Source organism: Lissotriton helveticus, chromosome 1_1 (genome assembly GCF_964261635.1).
Source record: "Lissotriton helveticus chromosome 1_1, aLisHel1.1, whole genome shotgun sequence".
In the NCBI taxonomy this organism is placed as follows: Eukaryota; Metazoa; Chordata; class Amphibia; order Caudata; family Salamandridae; genus Lissotriton; species Lissotriton helveticus.
In genome coordinates, this window is record NC_136057.1 from 1648254593 (window position 1) to 1648269197 (window position 14605).

Consider the following 14605-nt stretch of genomic DNA (forward strand, 5'->3'; position numbering starts at 1 on the left):
ATATTGATGTGAATGATATTGTAATTGCATTTATATATTGCTTATTAACCCTGACGAGTCATCAAGGTGCTTTTACGGCAAGTAACATGCTACTCTGGAACCCGAAAAAGGATAAGGGGTGTATTAGCATAGGGAAATATGAAATTAATTTGAGCGGTGGACATGTGAGTTTGTTATTTGGATTGCAAAAGGATAGTGGAGGGATAGAAGAGGAAAGGGTTTGCATTTATATAGCATTGCTACTGCTGATGAGGTGCCAAATCACTTTTCGGCGAGTAGTGCACTACTCCGGAACCCATGGTAATTTGAGAAAGCAGACTAATGGAGGGATACGAGAAAGGGTTTAATTTGGTAGTATGTAGCTGGTTGTGTGGAAGGGGGCGGGTGGGCATCGTTTAAGATTTGGCGAGATAGAGGAGAGATTCAAGTTGCATTTCTTGGGATATGCTAGTGGTCAAGATACTGGTAAACGTAATAGGGGAACCCGTGTCCCTCAGAACCTACGTATTTTAAAGAAAAAATTGTTCTGTCGGGTATGAATTCTCTCTCCCCCTCCCCATTTTTTGCACAATTGTTTCTGTATATAGTGGACTATATTTATCACCATTCACCACATGTCACTGTATTACCACAGTCACGTACTTCACATTCCAATTGAAATTGTAAATTGCGTCAGCCTTTATTATTTGATTTTCTCCTAATACATTATTGATTCAAAAAATGTTGGTGTGTGTTATATCTCTATTTGTTTTTCTTTGTAAATCATTCATATTGGTTATAAGTAAGCTGTTGCTACTTGCCCTAAGAAATTGATACCCCGACAAAAGTAGTCAAGATACGACATTTGTACATTATACAAAAGAAAAAAAAGAAATACACAAACTTGCACTGTTTCTTATCAAAGTAATGTTTATTAGATCAATATATAATAAATAATGTTAAATATAAAAACTGCAGACCCTAGTTGTAAAAAAAAGTGTCCAGCCAGTTACCTTGGACTGGTAGTATAAATAAGTGTCACATTATTTCAGGAACAATAAAGTATCAAATAATATGCTGCAAAATATTAAACAAATTACACTCTAACAAGTGAGAAATAAATAAGGCTACGTGTTTTAAATAAATTCACGATGGGCTGGGTTTCATTAATAAAATACTTTTTGTAAACGAAAAATGTACAGAATATGTATATTATAGGGCTGCCTTAGGGCCGAATTCCATTTTTATTTAAAGGAGGATTTTGTTTGTTTTTCCTAATACGTATAGGACCGAAGATTTAACTGGCGCGTCACTATTCCCAACAGCAACATCATTGCACCACAGTGAACGAGGTGCAAAAACGTCATGGATAAGGCAGGAGGTTTAGTGGCTGGCTCAGATTTACTGGTCTGGTTCAAGAACCAGCATGTCTCTTCACAGTTATGCAGATAATAGGAGAAAATAAATCGTTTTCTTCATAATATTCACAATGCAACCACGTGAACACTGTAGCTGAAAGATTTGTAGAACGTCTGTAAAGGTTTACTCCCTAGGATCCATTTTTTTCTGTAGCACCTTGGTGGCCTACTAAGGCCTAAGACAGTCGTGACAAAGCAGGCAGGTGTAGAGACGCTCTAGATGTTGCACGGCACGTCGGCGGACGTGACGTGCAGGCGGCCAGGATTGGCTGCTGGTGTTGGGGGCGTGGCTGAGCGCGAGAGCGCGAAAGTATAGCGGGAAGAGCGGGCGCTGGAGCGGAGGCTCGGCGCTCTTTGGGATTATCAGAGTTATAGCTAATAAATAATTGTTAACTACAGTAAGGGCTCAGAGTCATCATTGGAGTCTGCCTACATCATTACAGTGGCGACGAGGGTGGGATTGAAGACCCCCCAGCAAGGCAGAACCGCAGACTCAGCCCTAAGCGACAAGCAAGCACCAGAAGCTTCAGAACCACCCCACAAGGTACAGAGGAGCGAGACTACCTGGTGCAGGAGAACAGGTACCCCAAAGAGCGCGGCAGAGCCCGGCACGCAGGAGGGTGTGGCGCAGAGGAAGGAAAAAGGGAGGAAAAAACCCAGGAACCCTAGAAGCAAGGCAGGAGGAGAGCGCCAGCCCACCCAGCGAGCAACAGACCAGTGAGCACGCGCTGGAGGGTTCAGAAGGAGCCGAGGGGGCTGACAAGGACAGTCCCCGAACCCCAGCAAGTGGAGAAGAACAAGACGACGCACCAGGGAGTCCCCGTGGCCAAGTAAGATTGCTACCTGCTGTGAAGAGCGAGAAAATGAGCGCGCAAGCAGGCTACGCGATGGCTCCGGTACAGTTCTTACCGCGCCCGGGAGAACCCCTCATGAAATGGGAGGATTGGAGGGAATACATCGACAATTTCATAGGTGTACTCGAAGATGAGAATGAGGAGGCATTCAAACCCCAGAGGAAGAAACGTATTTTACTATTGAACTTAGGCCCAGAAGGACTCCGGATTTACAAGAGCTTAGTCCCGAAACAGAGAACATCCACAGACGACGATGTATACGCACAGGCGCTCGAAGACCTCAACGAACACTTCAGACCGGCGATGTGCGTGTCGGTGGATAGGTTTAACTTCCAACAGAGGAAGCAGAAACAAGGAGAAACAGTGGAGGAGTATGTGGCGGCACTGAAACGACTGGCAGCCACGTGCAGGTACGCCAACTGGGAAGAGGAATTCATCAAGGACCAGGTGGTGATGCATACCACGTGCTCGAATGTGCAAGACAAGCTGTGGGCTAGTGGAGACACCACACTGAAGGAGGTATTGGTCATCGTGAAGAGAGCGGAATTAGCACGGCGATGCGCTGAAGTGACAAAAAAGGATATGGCGTCCAGCACGATGGTGAACAAAGTGGATGAAGAGGGGACTAGCAGAGAATACCGCAACAGAAAACCAACAGAAAGAGGGCCCAGCAAGTGGCAAAACAGCACGAACACGTCGAGTAAACAAGCGGGAGGCAACAGGAAGTCATGCTACAGGTGTGGAAGCTGGTCGCACGAGGCGCACGATCGGAAGTGCCCTGCGTTTCGCGCCAAGTGTGCGTTCTGTGGAATAATCGGCCACTACGAGAAGGTTTGCAGGAGGAAGGCCTCCAAGAGCATGGTGAGATGCGTGGATCAAAGCGATGACCATCCGGATGGCGATTCGGAGCCGGAAGAAGTCACGGTGATCTACATTGAGGATCAGGTACTAAGCACGGAGGGAAATGTTCTAGACAGAGAAGGTAGACGCACGATGAAACCGGTGTTGGAGATGGCTATAGGCGGCGTCAAGATCAACGTGGTGGCAGATACAGGGTCTCCCTTCACCATCATCCAGAGAGCAGTGTGGGAGGAGAAATTTGTGCCACGGCTCGGGCCAGAGCTTGAAAAGCTAGACATCCGCCCGGTCACGTACAACGGAGATCGGATCCCCATGGCAGGATTCAGGCCCTTGACCTTCGAATTTCGAGGCCGGTCAGCACACTGTAAACTCTACGTGTCGGAGAGGGGCCCGTCAGTCTTGGGATGGCTGGATCAGGGCGACCTAGGAATCAAGCTGGATCCGGGTGGCAAGGAGCAAATTCTCCTGACGGACCAGGTGGCCGGGCCAAGTCTGGACAAATGGAAAACCGAATATCCAAAGGTATTTGGGGGCACAGTGGGGAAGCTGGAAAAATTCGCCCACAAGATCATCCTGAAGGAGAACGCTGTCCCGGTGGCCCACAAGGCCAGGAATGTCCCGTTGGCAGTAAGAGACGCTGTGAGAGCAGAACTACAAGACCTGGAAAACAAGGGCATCATAGAACCCATCACGTGCGCCGAGTGGCTGGCGCCCCTGGTAGTGGTAAAGAAACCCAACGGTAGGGTCCGGTTGTGCGTTGACCTGAGGGAACTAAATAAAAACATTGTGGTGGAAAGATTCCCCTTGCCCAGGATAGAGGAGATGCTAGCCAGCACCAGGGGGATTAAGTGGTACTCAACAATAGACTTGACCTCTGCATATCATCAGATTGCTCTGCATCCGGACAGCCGCAAATTAACATCTTTCATCACTCCGTTTGGGTGCTATCAATTTCGCAGGATGCCATTCGGTTTAGCTTCTGCAGCGGCGGTGTTCCAGAGGATGATGCACCAGTTGTTCAAGGACATCAAGGAAGTCCAATACTTCCAAGATGACATCCTGGTGATGGGCAGAGACATACCAGACCACGACAGGAAGTTGGCAGTGGTCTTGAAGATCCTAGAAGGAAAAGGACTCACGGCTGAATGGTCCAAATGCAAGATTGGGATGGACTCGGTAACCTACCTGGGGCATGAGATAGGGGCACAAGGTGTGACCCCCAAGGCCGACAATGTCAGGGCGATTTGCGAAGCACCACCCCCCTCCACCAAGGAAGAGGTCAGGTCATTCCTGGGGATGGCAGAGTATTATGGGAAATTTGTTCAGCACTTTGCCTCTAAGACTCATCATATGAGACAACTAACGAAAGAGAACACTGAATTCAAGTGGTCGGAGGACACACAAAGGGAATTCGAGATTATCAAAAAGGAAGTGGCAGGGGCCATACCCCTTCAAGGGTTCGACCCTCAAGGCAACACCGTCCTCACAACGGACGCCAGCGACAAGGGACTGGGTGCAGTCCTCATGCAAGACCGAGGGCGAGGTCAGCTGGAGACGATCTGCTTCGCCTCGCGCACACTGAGTGAGACAGAAAGGAAGTACAGTGTGATAGAAAAGGAGATGCTGGCGGTGGTGTGGGCCACCACGCGCTTCCGACAATTCCTGTGGGGCACCAGATTTCAGCTACGGACCGACCACAAACCACTACTGAGAGTGCTGACATCGAGTGGCCACGCAGAGGCGACACCCCGGATATCGAAGATGTCGCTTAAGCTCTTAGAGTTTAGGTATGATGTGGAACACATACCAGGCAGCAAGAACAAGGTAGCAGACTACCTGAGCCGAGCGGCGGCTATGGAACCCAGTGAAGAGGACAAGGCATGCACGGAGGAATGGGTGGCACTGATGGAGGATCATGAAAGTGTTATCAGCCTCCAGGAATGGACACAAGCGTATGCAGAGGACCTGACGTTGGAAGAGGTGAAAACTTACATCACTCATGGATGGCCGGATAAGAGACGGGTTCGGAAGGAACTCAACCCCTATTTTGAAGTGAGGGAGGAACTCTCCCTGGACAATCAAGGAACATTTGTATATAGAGGAGAGAAAGTTGTCCCTCCAACGAACATCATACCCCGACTGCTGGACATGCTGCACGAGGGGCACCTGGGCATAGGGAAACTCAAACTGAGGTCCAAGCAGAACTATTGGTGGCCGGGAATGGACATAAGAGCGGAACGACACGTGAGAGAGTGCGTGAGGTGCCAGGGCGCAGACAAGACACTCAAACCCCTGCGCCCTGCATTGGGTGCATTCGAAACTCCAAAGAACCCCTGGGAAGAGTTGTCTGTCGACATCTTAGGCCCCGTCTTAGACACCCAAGGGGTCCAGAAGTACGTGTGTGTCCTGGTGGACAGGTTCTCGAAATGGCCCGAGATCAAGATCGAGGAAACCATGAACACGGACACCATAGTGCAGTTCCTGGCAGACACTTTTGTAAGGGAAGGCATACCCAAGTCAATCCTCAGCGATAATGGACCCCAGTTCCGATCGGAAAAGTGGGACAACTTCCTAGGAAGGAACGGAATCCAAGCGAAACACACATCAATATACCACCCTGCGGGAAACGGCCAAGTCGAACGCTTCAATAGGGTGGTGATGGGGTCGATCCAAGCAGCCATCTCAGACCACAAAGACTGGGAGAAGGACATATGGCACATGTTGTGGGCGTACAGGATCACTCCCACAAGTACGGGATACAGCCCCTTCCAGCTGCTGCGCGGCCGAGAACCGTTCACCCAAGACAACCGGGTGTGGAAGGAAAAGACTGTAGTAAGTGAATGGTCCCCCGCTGTGGTGCGGGCTAACATTGAGAAGGCCAAGGCAGTATACACCAGACATTATAATGCCCGGAGGAACGTGCGAGACACAGAACTCAAAGAAGGAGAATGGGTTAGAGTCAAGCTGCCCACTCTACAAAGAAAAGGAGAGAGCAAATACAGCAAGCCCCTGCAGGTGAAGGAAATTAAGGGAAGAGCGGCCAGGCTGAGTGACGGAAACATATGGTCACAAGACCGCATGGCCAGATGTAATAAGATCCTAGTGTGGGACTGTGAAAGGGCAGGCGGAGAATCAGAAGAAGGTGAGAGTGAGAAGCGAGAACATCAGGAGAATGGGATCACGTTGAATGAAGGAGAGCAAAGTCAAGGAGAAGCAAGGGACAGAGAGCAGGAGATAAGAGTTGAGGAGAATGGCGATAACCGAGTCAGACAAGGAGAAGAAGAGACCAACACCACCCCTGCGAGACGAACACGGAGTGGTAGAGCTGTGGTGAGGCCAACGAGATTCAGAGACTATGATTTGAGCGACGGACTGTAAGTTGAAATGTTTGTGCGAAAAAGGGGAGATATGTAGAGACGCTCTAGATGTTGCACGGCACGTCGGCGGACGTGACGTGCAGGCGGCCAGGATTGGCTGCTGGTGTTGGGGGCGTGGCTGAGCGCGAGAGCGCGAAAGTATAGCGGGAAGAGCGGGCGCTGGAGCGGAGGCTCGGCGCTCTTTGGGATTATCAGAGTTATAGCTAATAAATAATTGTTAACTACAGTAAGGGCTCAGAGTCATCATTGGAGTCTGCCTACATCATTACAGCAGGGTTACCTTCTGAACTGTTTTTTCATTGTTGTGTGTGATTGTTACCTTAAAGTGCTCTTATGGTTTTTGCCACTCACCAATTATCAACTCTGTGGGCCTCATTTATGAAAAGTGACACATCGCAGCGATGCGTCACTTTTCACTGCGTCCTCCTTGCGACACCAATGATGCGTCATATTAACAGTATGACGCATCATGGGGCAAGGAGTTACAGATATGTCAGTATTTTTGACGTATCTGTATGGCGCTAAAGTGTCGCATTGCTGGATTGTGTCACAAAAGTGATGCAACTCCAGCAATGTATCCTTTCACATGGGGCAAGCCCTATGTGAAAGGACCTGCGTCAGTCTTATGCCTGCTGTGAGGCAGTCGTAAGAAATTGACGCATTTGTGTCCTAGAAGTGACGCAGTGAAATCTTATAGATTTCACTGCGTCACTTCCAGGACCCTTTCTTGCGTCAGAACGCCCCCCCTGCATACATTATACCTGGCGTAGGTATAATGTAGCACAGGGGTTTACAAAGTGACGCATCTACCTAGATGTGTCACTTTGTAAATATGGTGCAACAAGGCACATTTTTTACGCTGCTGGTGCGTCACAAAAAGTGACGCACAGGAGGCGTAAAAGTGACGCATGGCCTCATAAATGAGGCCCTGTATCTATTCCAAAGGTCAATATACCCGCTATGTGAAGTGTTGCTTAACAGTCCCTTCTTTAAAAACACTGTGTTGGCACCCTCAGCAAAATCGCTCACCTTATTAATAGAATCTGGTGCTGTTGATTATTACTGCACGGTGATCTAAATATTATAGGATAATGAAAGGGAAATTAGAACATGTCTGGGTGTTTACTAAGTGTCTCACATTCTAGGGGAAATTAACTCAGTACCAGATGTGTTGAAATGGTCTCAGGGTTTTTGAGAAGAGGAGAAATGGCTCAGTTTTACCCTAGTTAACGCTTTAAGCTACATCACTGGGTTAATGCCTACATGAAGCCTAAAATCCTATAGTCACTCATGGGCATATTATCAAGACAGGCGATAACATTATCACCGCTTTAGCGGCAGAAAAGTGCTGCTAAAACGGCGATAATGGGCTTGATAATATGTTCTATGGAATTCCAATTGAAGCCCATGTTAAATGTGAAAGACATCTAACATGGGCCTCAATTGAAATTCCATAGAGCATATTATCAAGCCTATTATCGCCGTTTTAGCAGCAGTTTTCTGCCGAAAAAGCGGCGATAATTTTATCGCCTGTCTTGATAATATGCCCCTCTGTCGCTCATCCTTTGTGGTTTAACTGGTTAAAACAGATGATTGAGTGTGCATTCTATAAATGATTTGACAGTTTTAATGGGCAGTTTAATGGTCTCTTCAGTAGGTCAGCAGTCAGTGACATGCAACTATGATCTGTCACGGACGGTGATTGCTCAGCATACTGACTCCTTCTGCTGTCGCTTACCCCTTCACGCTCCCTTTTTCGCACATTCGGAACCAGAATTTTCCTCAGCTTTAGAAACCTCCTGAATTCTGCAAACATGGTCTGCAGCCACATGGTCTCCATTTGAGGCCTATCCTCCAAAAGATCTACCTGTCTGATCGGGAAAGCAGTGCTGTGGTGTTCATGTACTTTTCCGCCATAGAGTTTTGAGTTGTGCTAATCAACCGGCTGAAGACCTCGCTAGTAAGTGCTCTGTTTGTACACACCAAGAAAACTAAGCCAGTTTGTTCATCGAACATTTGAACATTAAGCCTATGTTGGATTATAAACAGAGGCGTAAATATACAAGTTTGTTTTTGCTTAGTTGGAGCAACAACTGCTTCGATTCATTCTCTATATATTTTGAAAGACTCCAGAATATCTTGAAGTTACTGTACCAGACCCCTTCTTGGAGGGGGCCTGATTACTCTGCTTTCACAGTGTCATATGGAAACCAGCACTTTCCTTATGGGAAATTCCATCTTTCCAAATTCTCCAACCCTTAGGTTCCACAGAAGGGGAAGCCATTGTCCTATCCAAACCAGTGTCCTCTCTGGACCAGTGCATTGTTGCTCTCTCCATGGACCTTCGACAGAGTTTGCTTGTGCTGCTGTGGTGCAGCTTCTTCCGTTAACTTTATCGATCTATAAACTGCAGGTTGATTTCCTTTTCCGGCACCAAGAGTGTCCTGGTCATGGGTCTCACAATGCTGTCTTCTTGATCTGGCTTCACTTCGAAATTAGTCAGAATCTAAAAGAAAAAGGAAAAGATTCTATAATAAATTCACTATTGAATATGATAATATTCTGGTACACTGAGCTGGGACATAATTCTCTGATTTACGAAGTGCATTTTATTTTTTTACGACCCATCCTCCGACAGAAAATAACTAGGGCTACACAGATATTTGAATAATCTTTTTACAGCCCATGGTTTATTTCTCAAACATTGCTTATGTATTTAATCAAAAAACACTTCTGAAACTAGTTTCCTATGTAGACCTCCATGAATTCCTCACAACATCACTAATCTATACATCATTTAGCATTCTGATTGTTAAGTCATCCACTCAATAATCAATATAATTGATTTGTCTCGTCAATTTCACTGTAGTATTCCTTTCTCTGCTTTCTGTTATTTTCTACACTTCAATAGTTGTATCGATCATAGTGGCGCTCTTTGTTGTCCGTTTCTACTAACTGGCCCACAATAACTGACGTGTCTCATAGTCTGCTGGCATGTAGCTAAACGGGTTTAGTGAGTGGACTTTCCCCACATTTGTAGCAGAAGTATTCTTCCACACCAAGTTGAGAGTAGGCTGCCTCACCTAATATCTCCTTAAAATGTCACTCTTCCTTACTGTCTCTTATGATTCCCATAAAATTGAATAGAGTCCTTCTCTGGTTATTACTATCCTCATACAATTAAATTGTCGAAATTTAGCTGAAGATTTAATATGATACATTCCTCCCCTTATAGTATCCTTGGTATCTGTGAGGATTATATGGCATTGTTTCTCTCACTTAATCCCGTAGGATTCTCCTAACATTGCATCCCATCACCGTCCCTATCTTTGATCTCCGTACTCCTACATGGGCAGCCCCCATCAGCACTCACTCTAGCCAGAGCCAAGTAGACTTCCAGCTCCGCAATCCGTTTTCCAATGCAGCTCCTCTTTCCGAAACCAAAGGGGATGGAGGCGTATGGGTGAAAGGAGTTGTCCTTCTTCAGCCATCGCTCTGGCTGAAACTTGTCAGGGTTGGGGAAGGTTTTCTCATCCCGAGAGGTGGCATAGTGGCACAGCGTGATCAGCGTCTAAGGAGAAGAAGAGAACGATGTGAGGCACAGAACCACCTGAATAGTAATTAAAGAGCACAGGGGTGAATGGAAAAAGCATTGCGCAGGAGCATCAGCACCTCTCTGTAGACCTTTGACGGGTTTCACCTCAGGATCAAGGTGAACAAAAAGATAATCTTAGGTTCCGAATATTACATAATGCTTTGCTGAACAGCTAGAGACACTTGGTGACCAGGATATTTTTTAATGCTTTGCTAAACTGCTGGAGACACTTGGTGACCAGAAGATTACTTAATGCACTGCTGAACTGCTAGAGACACTTTTTGACCACAATATTACTTAATGCACAGCTGAACTGCTAGAGACACTTGGTGACCAGGATATTACTTAGTGCTTTGCTGAACGGCTAGAGATACTTGGGGTCATATTAGCGAGGGCAATATCGCCGCTTTAGCTGGACTTTTTACTGCTAAAGTGGCGATAATGTTATCGCCCTATTAGCAAGCTGTCGCTAACAGCAGTTAGCGACAGCTTTTAGGTAATAGCTACAGGTTTGGGGCACGCTTTGCATGTCAACGATATTTATCACTAATGACATGCAAAGTGGGTGTACCCAAACTGTTAGCGACTGAAAACAGTCGCTAACACAGCTATCACCTATTAGCAAGGCAGGCTAAGCGATCAAAAGAATCGCGCTAAGCGTGATTATCGCTATAATCTAACGCCTGCTAAAAAGTTGAGTTACCTGTATAGTCAATGGAGGGTGGATTATCAGATTAAGCCCCCATTGGCATTAATGCGAGAGTATCGCTGGATTTCCAGCGATATTCTCGCATTTCGCCGCTATCGCTGGATACGTTGCTAATAGCATGTTTTCTCCGCTAAAATATCCAGCGATAGGCAGCGATAAAAATAAAATCGCTAGGCACGTTTAGCGATAAATATCGATATTCCTTGCTAATATGCCCCTTGGTGACTAGGATATTATTTAATGCATTGCTGAACTGCTAGAGACACTTGGAGACCAAGATATTACTTAATGCTTTGCTGAACTTCTAGAGACAGTTGGTGACCATGATATTACTTAATGCTTTGCTGAACTTCTAGAGACACTTGGAGACCAGCTAAAACAGTATTATTTTATGTTTACATTTATAGCCTTTAGTTGAGCTTACCTTTTTTGGGATTGTGTACTCTCCCACTTGGATGTCTCTGTCTGAGATTACACGAGCATTGCCAGGGATAACCGGATACAACCTAATAAGAAGAAGGAATAAATGCAGTTAAGTCTAGGTTGATGCCTGCTTCTGCAGCGTCACAGCTTCCTTCCAGAAAACACAGCTCTGATCATGGAAGTCTATACATTTCTACAAAAGAATGCTACGGAAATTATCATTTGCATGAGTCCGACAATGGCCACCAAAACAACCATTTTGGAAAACTGGGGCCAAAAGCAAGGGGCGCTGCAGAATCTGAATATCTGGTGGCAATGGAAACAGCAGGTAATCCAGACCAGGTGTTGTTTGCAGGTCACAATACCCAAACGTTAAAACAAAAACTAAAACGTAAACACCAATGAAAAGCATCACAAACCTAATGTCAAAATCTCAACCATAAGTCTAACCCCAGCCCTGACATCAAAGATAATGATAACCCTGGCCATAGCCCTAAACCTATTGCTAGTCTTGTACTATGCTGGCCCTGAGCATAATGCTAAACTGTACCTTACATACTGGAAAATGAAATATGTAATATGATTTCTACGTAAGAATGTTTACTCCAGTCTATGGCCGCATGACACATGTATATGTGAAAATACTCAGTTAAGTTCATAATGAAGAAGTTTTAGTAAAGTCAGGCCATTGGTATTTGGGTGCTGATCCCAGGACCTGCACTGGATCCCCACCAGCCCTCTAAACCTGTGGCATGTAAGGGGCAGGATACATTGATAGAAATCGAAAGGGGTGAGTAGCCAAGGAGTGAGATAACCTAATACTACCCTTTTCAGGGAAGCAGGTTGGTCTACATATGCGCAAAGCTCTAACACTGCTGTCCCTCAAACTAGGCAAAGTGCCACCATTCGTATAAGGTTAATAATGCTAGGAGAATCACATCATGCTGGTGCACATCGCTTCCCTCACTGCTCAAGCAGCTCCATGCTCACTTGCTGAGTGCTGGACAAATTTTCTTAAAATGGCCTCCGCCTGCTAAATACTGCAAGTGATTCCTTTTGTTAGATGCATTAAAAGAGCAACACATACAAGCTCATCTTTAGTTCAAAAGAGCTCTCACCTTAGCACTTCCTTCACAACAGCTTTCATCAGCGGCATCCCTGTCACATCTGCGGCAGAGGGGATCAGCCGGCCTTGCAAAGCATCCCTAATTTCGTGGTACAGCGCCGTCTGGACTTCAGGGTGGCGGGACAGCTCATACAGGCTCCAGGATAGCGTACTTGAAATCTGTGGACAATGAAGGGGAGACATTGAGTGGCCTGAGAGGATGCAGCACAATGGGTAAGATATTTCTAGGCACATTCTACTTCTGGCCTTTTGCGCGTTCAACTAAATATAAGACATATCTAGATATAGATCTTAGTGAAAAATGCCTCTTATGCATTGGATTACAAGGAGATGGTGGAGGAGGGTTTATTATACTTTATCCATACTACTTTCCTGAACTTCCAGATTTGTTCGGGTCTTTACCCTCTACCGGTCCCACATCACTGAATATTACAGAACCTGGCCACTTGGTTTATTACTGAAACTTTATTTTACAGTCTCAATTTTATTTAATCTCATTTCTGTAGCAAATACAGTCTAGTAGTACATTCTTTATTGTATTAGGTTAATTAAAACCCTATCATAATTAAAGTATTGGTTAAGCATACAAATCATTAATAAATGTGCATGCTTTAATTTTGTTATAAAATATTCAGTTAAAACATACAGTTTTGTGTGATTAGAGGAATCATTGATGACCAGTTACAATTAAGCCATTTGAAGTGTATTCAACTAAGGCAAAAACTTTCTTTGTGCTTCTTATCGATTTTTCAGTTGGGCATTTGAAGCACAACCAACTAGCTTCTTTATTTGTTCCGACACCAAAATTAAGTAATATTGGTATTATGTATTTCTTTTGTAACTCAAGGAGATTGCGGTATAGACAAACATATGTTCAATAGTTTCTTCATCGCAATGGTATAGTCAACAGCGCATTTGCTTCTTTTCGGCAAAGTTCGATAATTCTTCAAATTGTGACAAAATGATTTATAAAGGTCTGAACCTTAAAAATGATTTTTTGTTTGTGAATAGATGGTGAAATCCAGGTCAGATTGATTTTATAGTATATGTTGGTTGTAAGTAACTTGAGTTTTTATATTTTGATGACTGATCAAGATCAGACAAAACATGTGCAGATTTAATAACCTTCATTAACAGCAGTTTGCATACAAACCTGTCCATCTTAGAAAGTACAGACACTGTTGGCAACTTATATTTGATTAGTAGAGTAGTTAGTTGGTGATCAGCTAAGGATTGCGACTTCCCAGTTGGTGAGATCACTTCTTTTCTTAATTAATATTTTGGTGTAACCTAATTTTAGGTCATGCAATCGCAGTAAAAGTTGATAATGTTAATACTGTTGGAAGCAATTGGTGAGAGAGATCCTACTTCAAATCTTAAGTGACAGTGTGGGGTGGCTGGTCTTAAATTTAGAATATTTCGGATATCTCTTATCAACAATTTCTATAGTTTGTATACCATATGTTGTTTGAAAGCCAGCAATCCATATAAAATCAGAGGGATTAGCTTGGATGTTTCGACAGTAGTGGATAGACCAATATTCCCGCCATATTTCGTAGACAAACATTTTGTTACCAAAGAAACTTGTGCAGTCTTACTTGATAAAACGTTTTGTGAGCATTACAGATATATTTATGTTCTATGTTTACTCCAAGATAAGTTAAGTGCATGTGTGTTACCTATTCAACCATTTTGTTTTCTAATATCAAGTTCAACCTCAGGTAGTCCATCCAAAGTACATTATTTTTGTTTTCCAGTGTATTATCTTCAAATTTTCCAGGTTATTGAAAGTTTGTAGCTGATTTTGTTGGTGCTGTAGTATATTTGTGTAGAAGTAAAAAAAAATCCATTTGGTCTGTGTGCACTAAATGACTAACAAATGTTTGCCCAAATTTGGGGGTGTCACTGTGACTCAATATAACATGTAAGCCAGCAATATAAAGTGAGAAAATAAGAGGTGCATGGATACATTCCTGTTTTAAGTAAGATTTGTGGCTTTACACCATTCCCGTAACAAAATTCAACTTGAATCCAGATTTCTGTATGTAGTTCGGCTAGTAAATTGATAAGAGTTTGATCGTCCTCATGGCAATAATTACATACAAGAATACCTGCGACAGCTCTGAACCGTGACACACTAAGATGCTATATGGTAGGCATGCTTCCCATCTCTTCAGGTAATCGTGCCTCATTCTTTCTTAAGCTTCTACTTAACCATTGTTTCAACCTTTCAGAAGTAAAAGTGGACACTGTTGCCTTTGCA

The 14605-nt window shown here is 44.6% G+C and overlaps 1 protein-coding gene across 1 annotated transcript in view; it reads right to left on the bottom strand.

Annotated features, from left to right (window-relative positions):
• Positions 1-891: 891 nt before the first annotated feature.
• CYP27B1 (cytochrome P450 family 27 subfamily B member 1) overlaps positions 892-14605 on the bottom strand; it is a 32599-nt gene continuing 18885 nt past the window's right edge. The window contains exons 6-9 of the mRNA XM_078688787.1: positions 12335-12501; positions 11218-11299; positions 9863-10060; positions 892-8995 (exon numbers count right to left, since the gene is read on the bottom strand). Of these exons, the coding sequence (XP_078544913.1) occupies positions 8882-8995; positions 9863-10060; positions 11218-11299; positions 12335-12501 (561 nt within the window). The 3' untranslated portion in view covers positions 892-8881. The remainder of the gene's footprint in view (positions 8996-9862; positions 10061-11217; positions 11300-12334; positions 12502-14605) is intronic.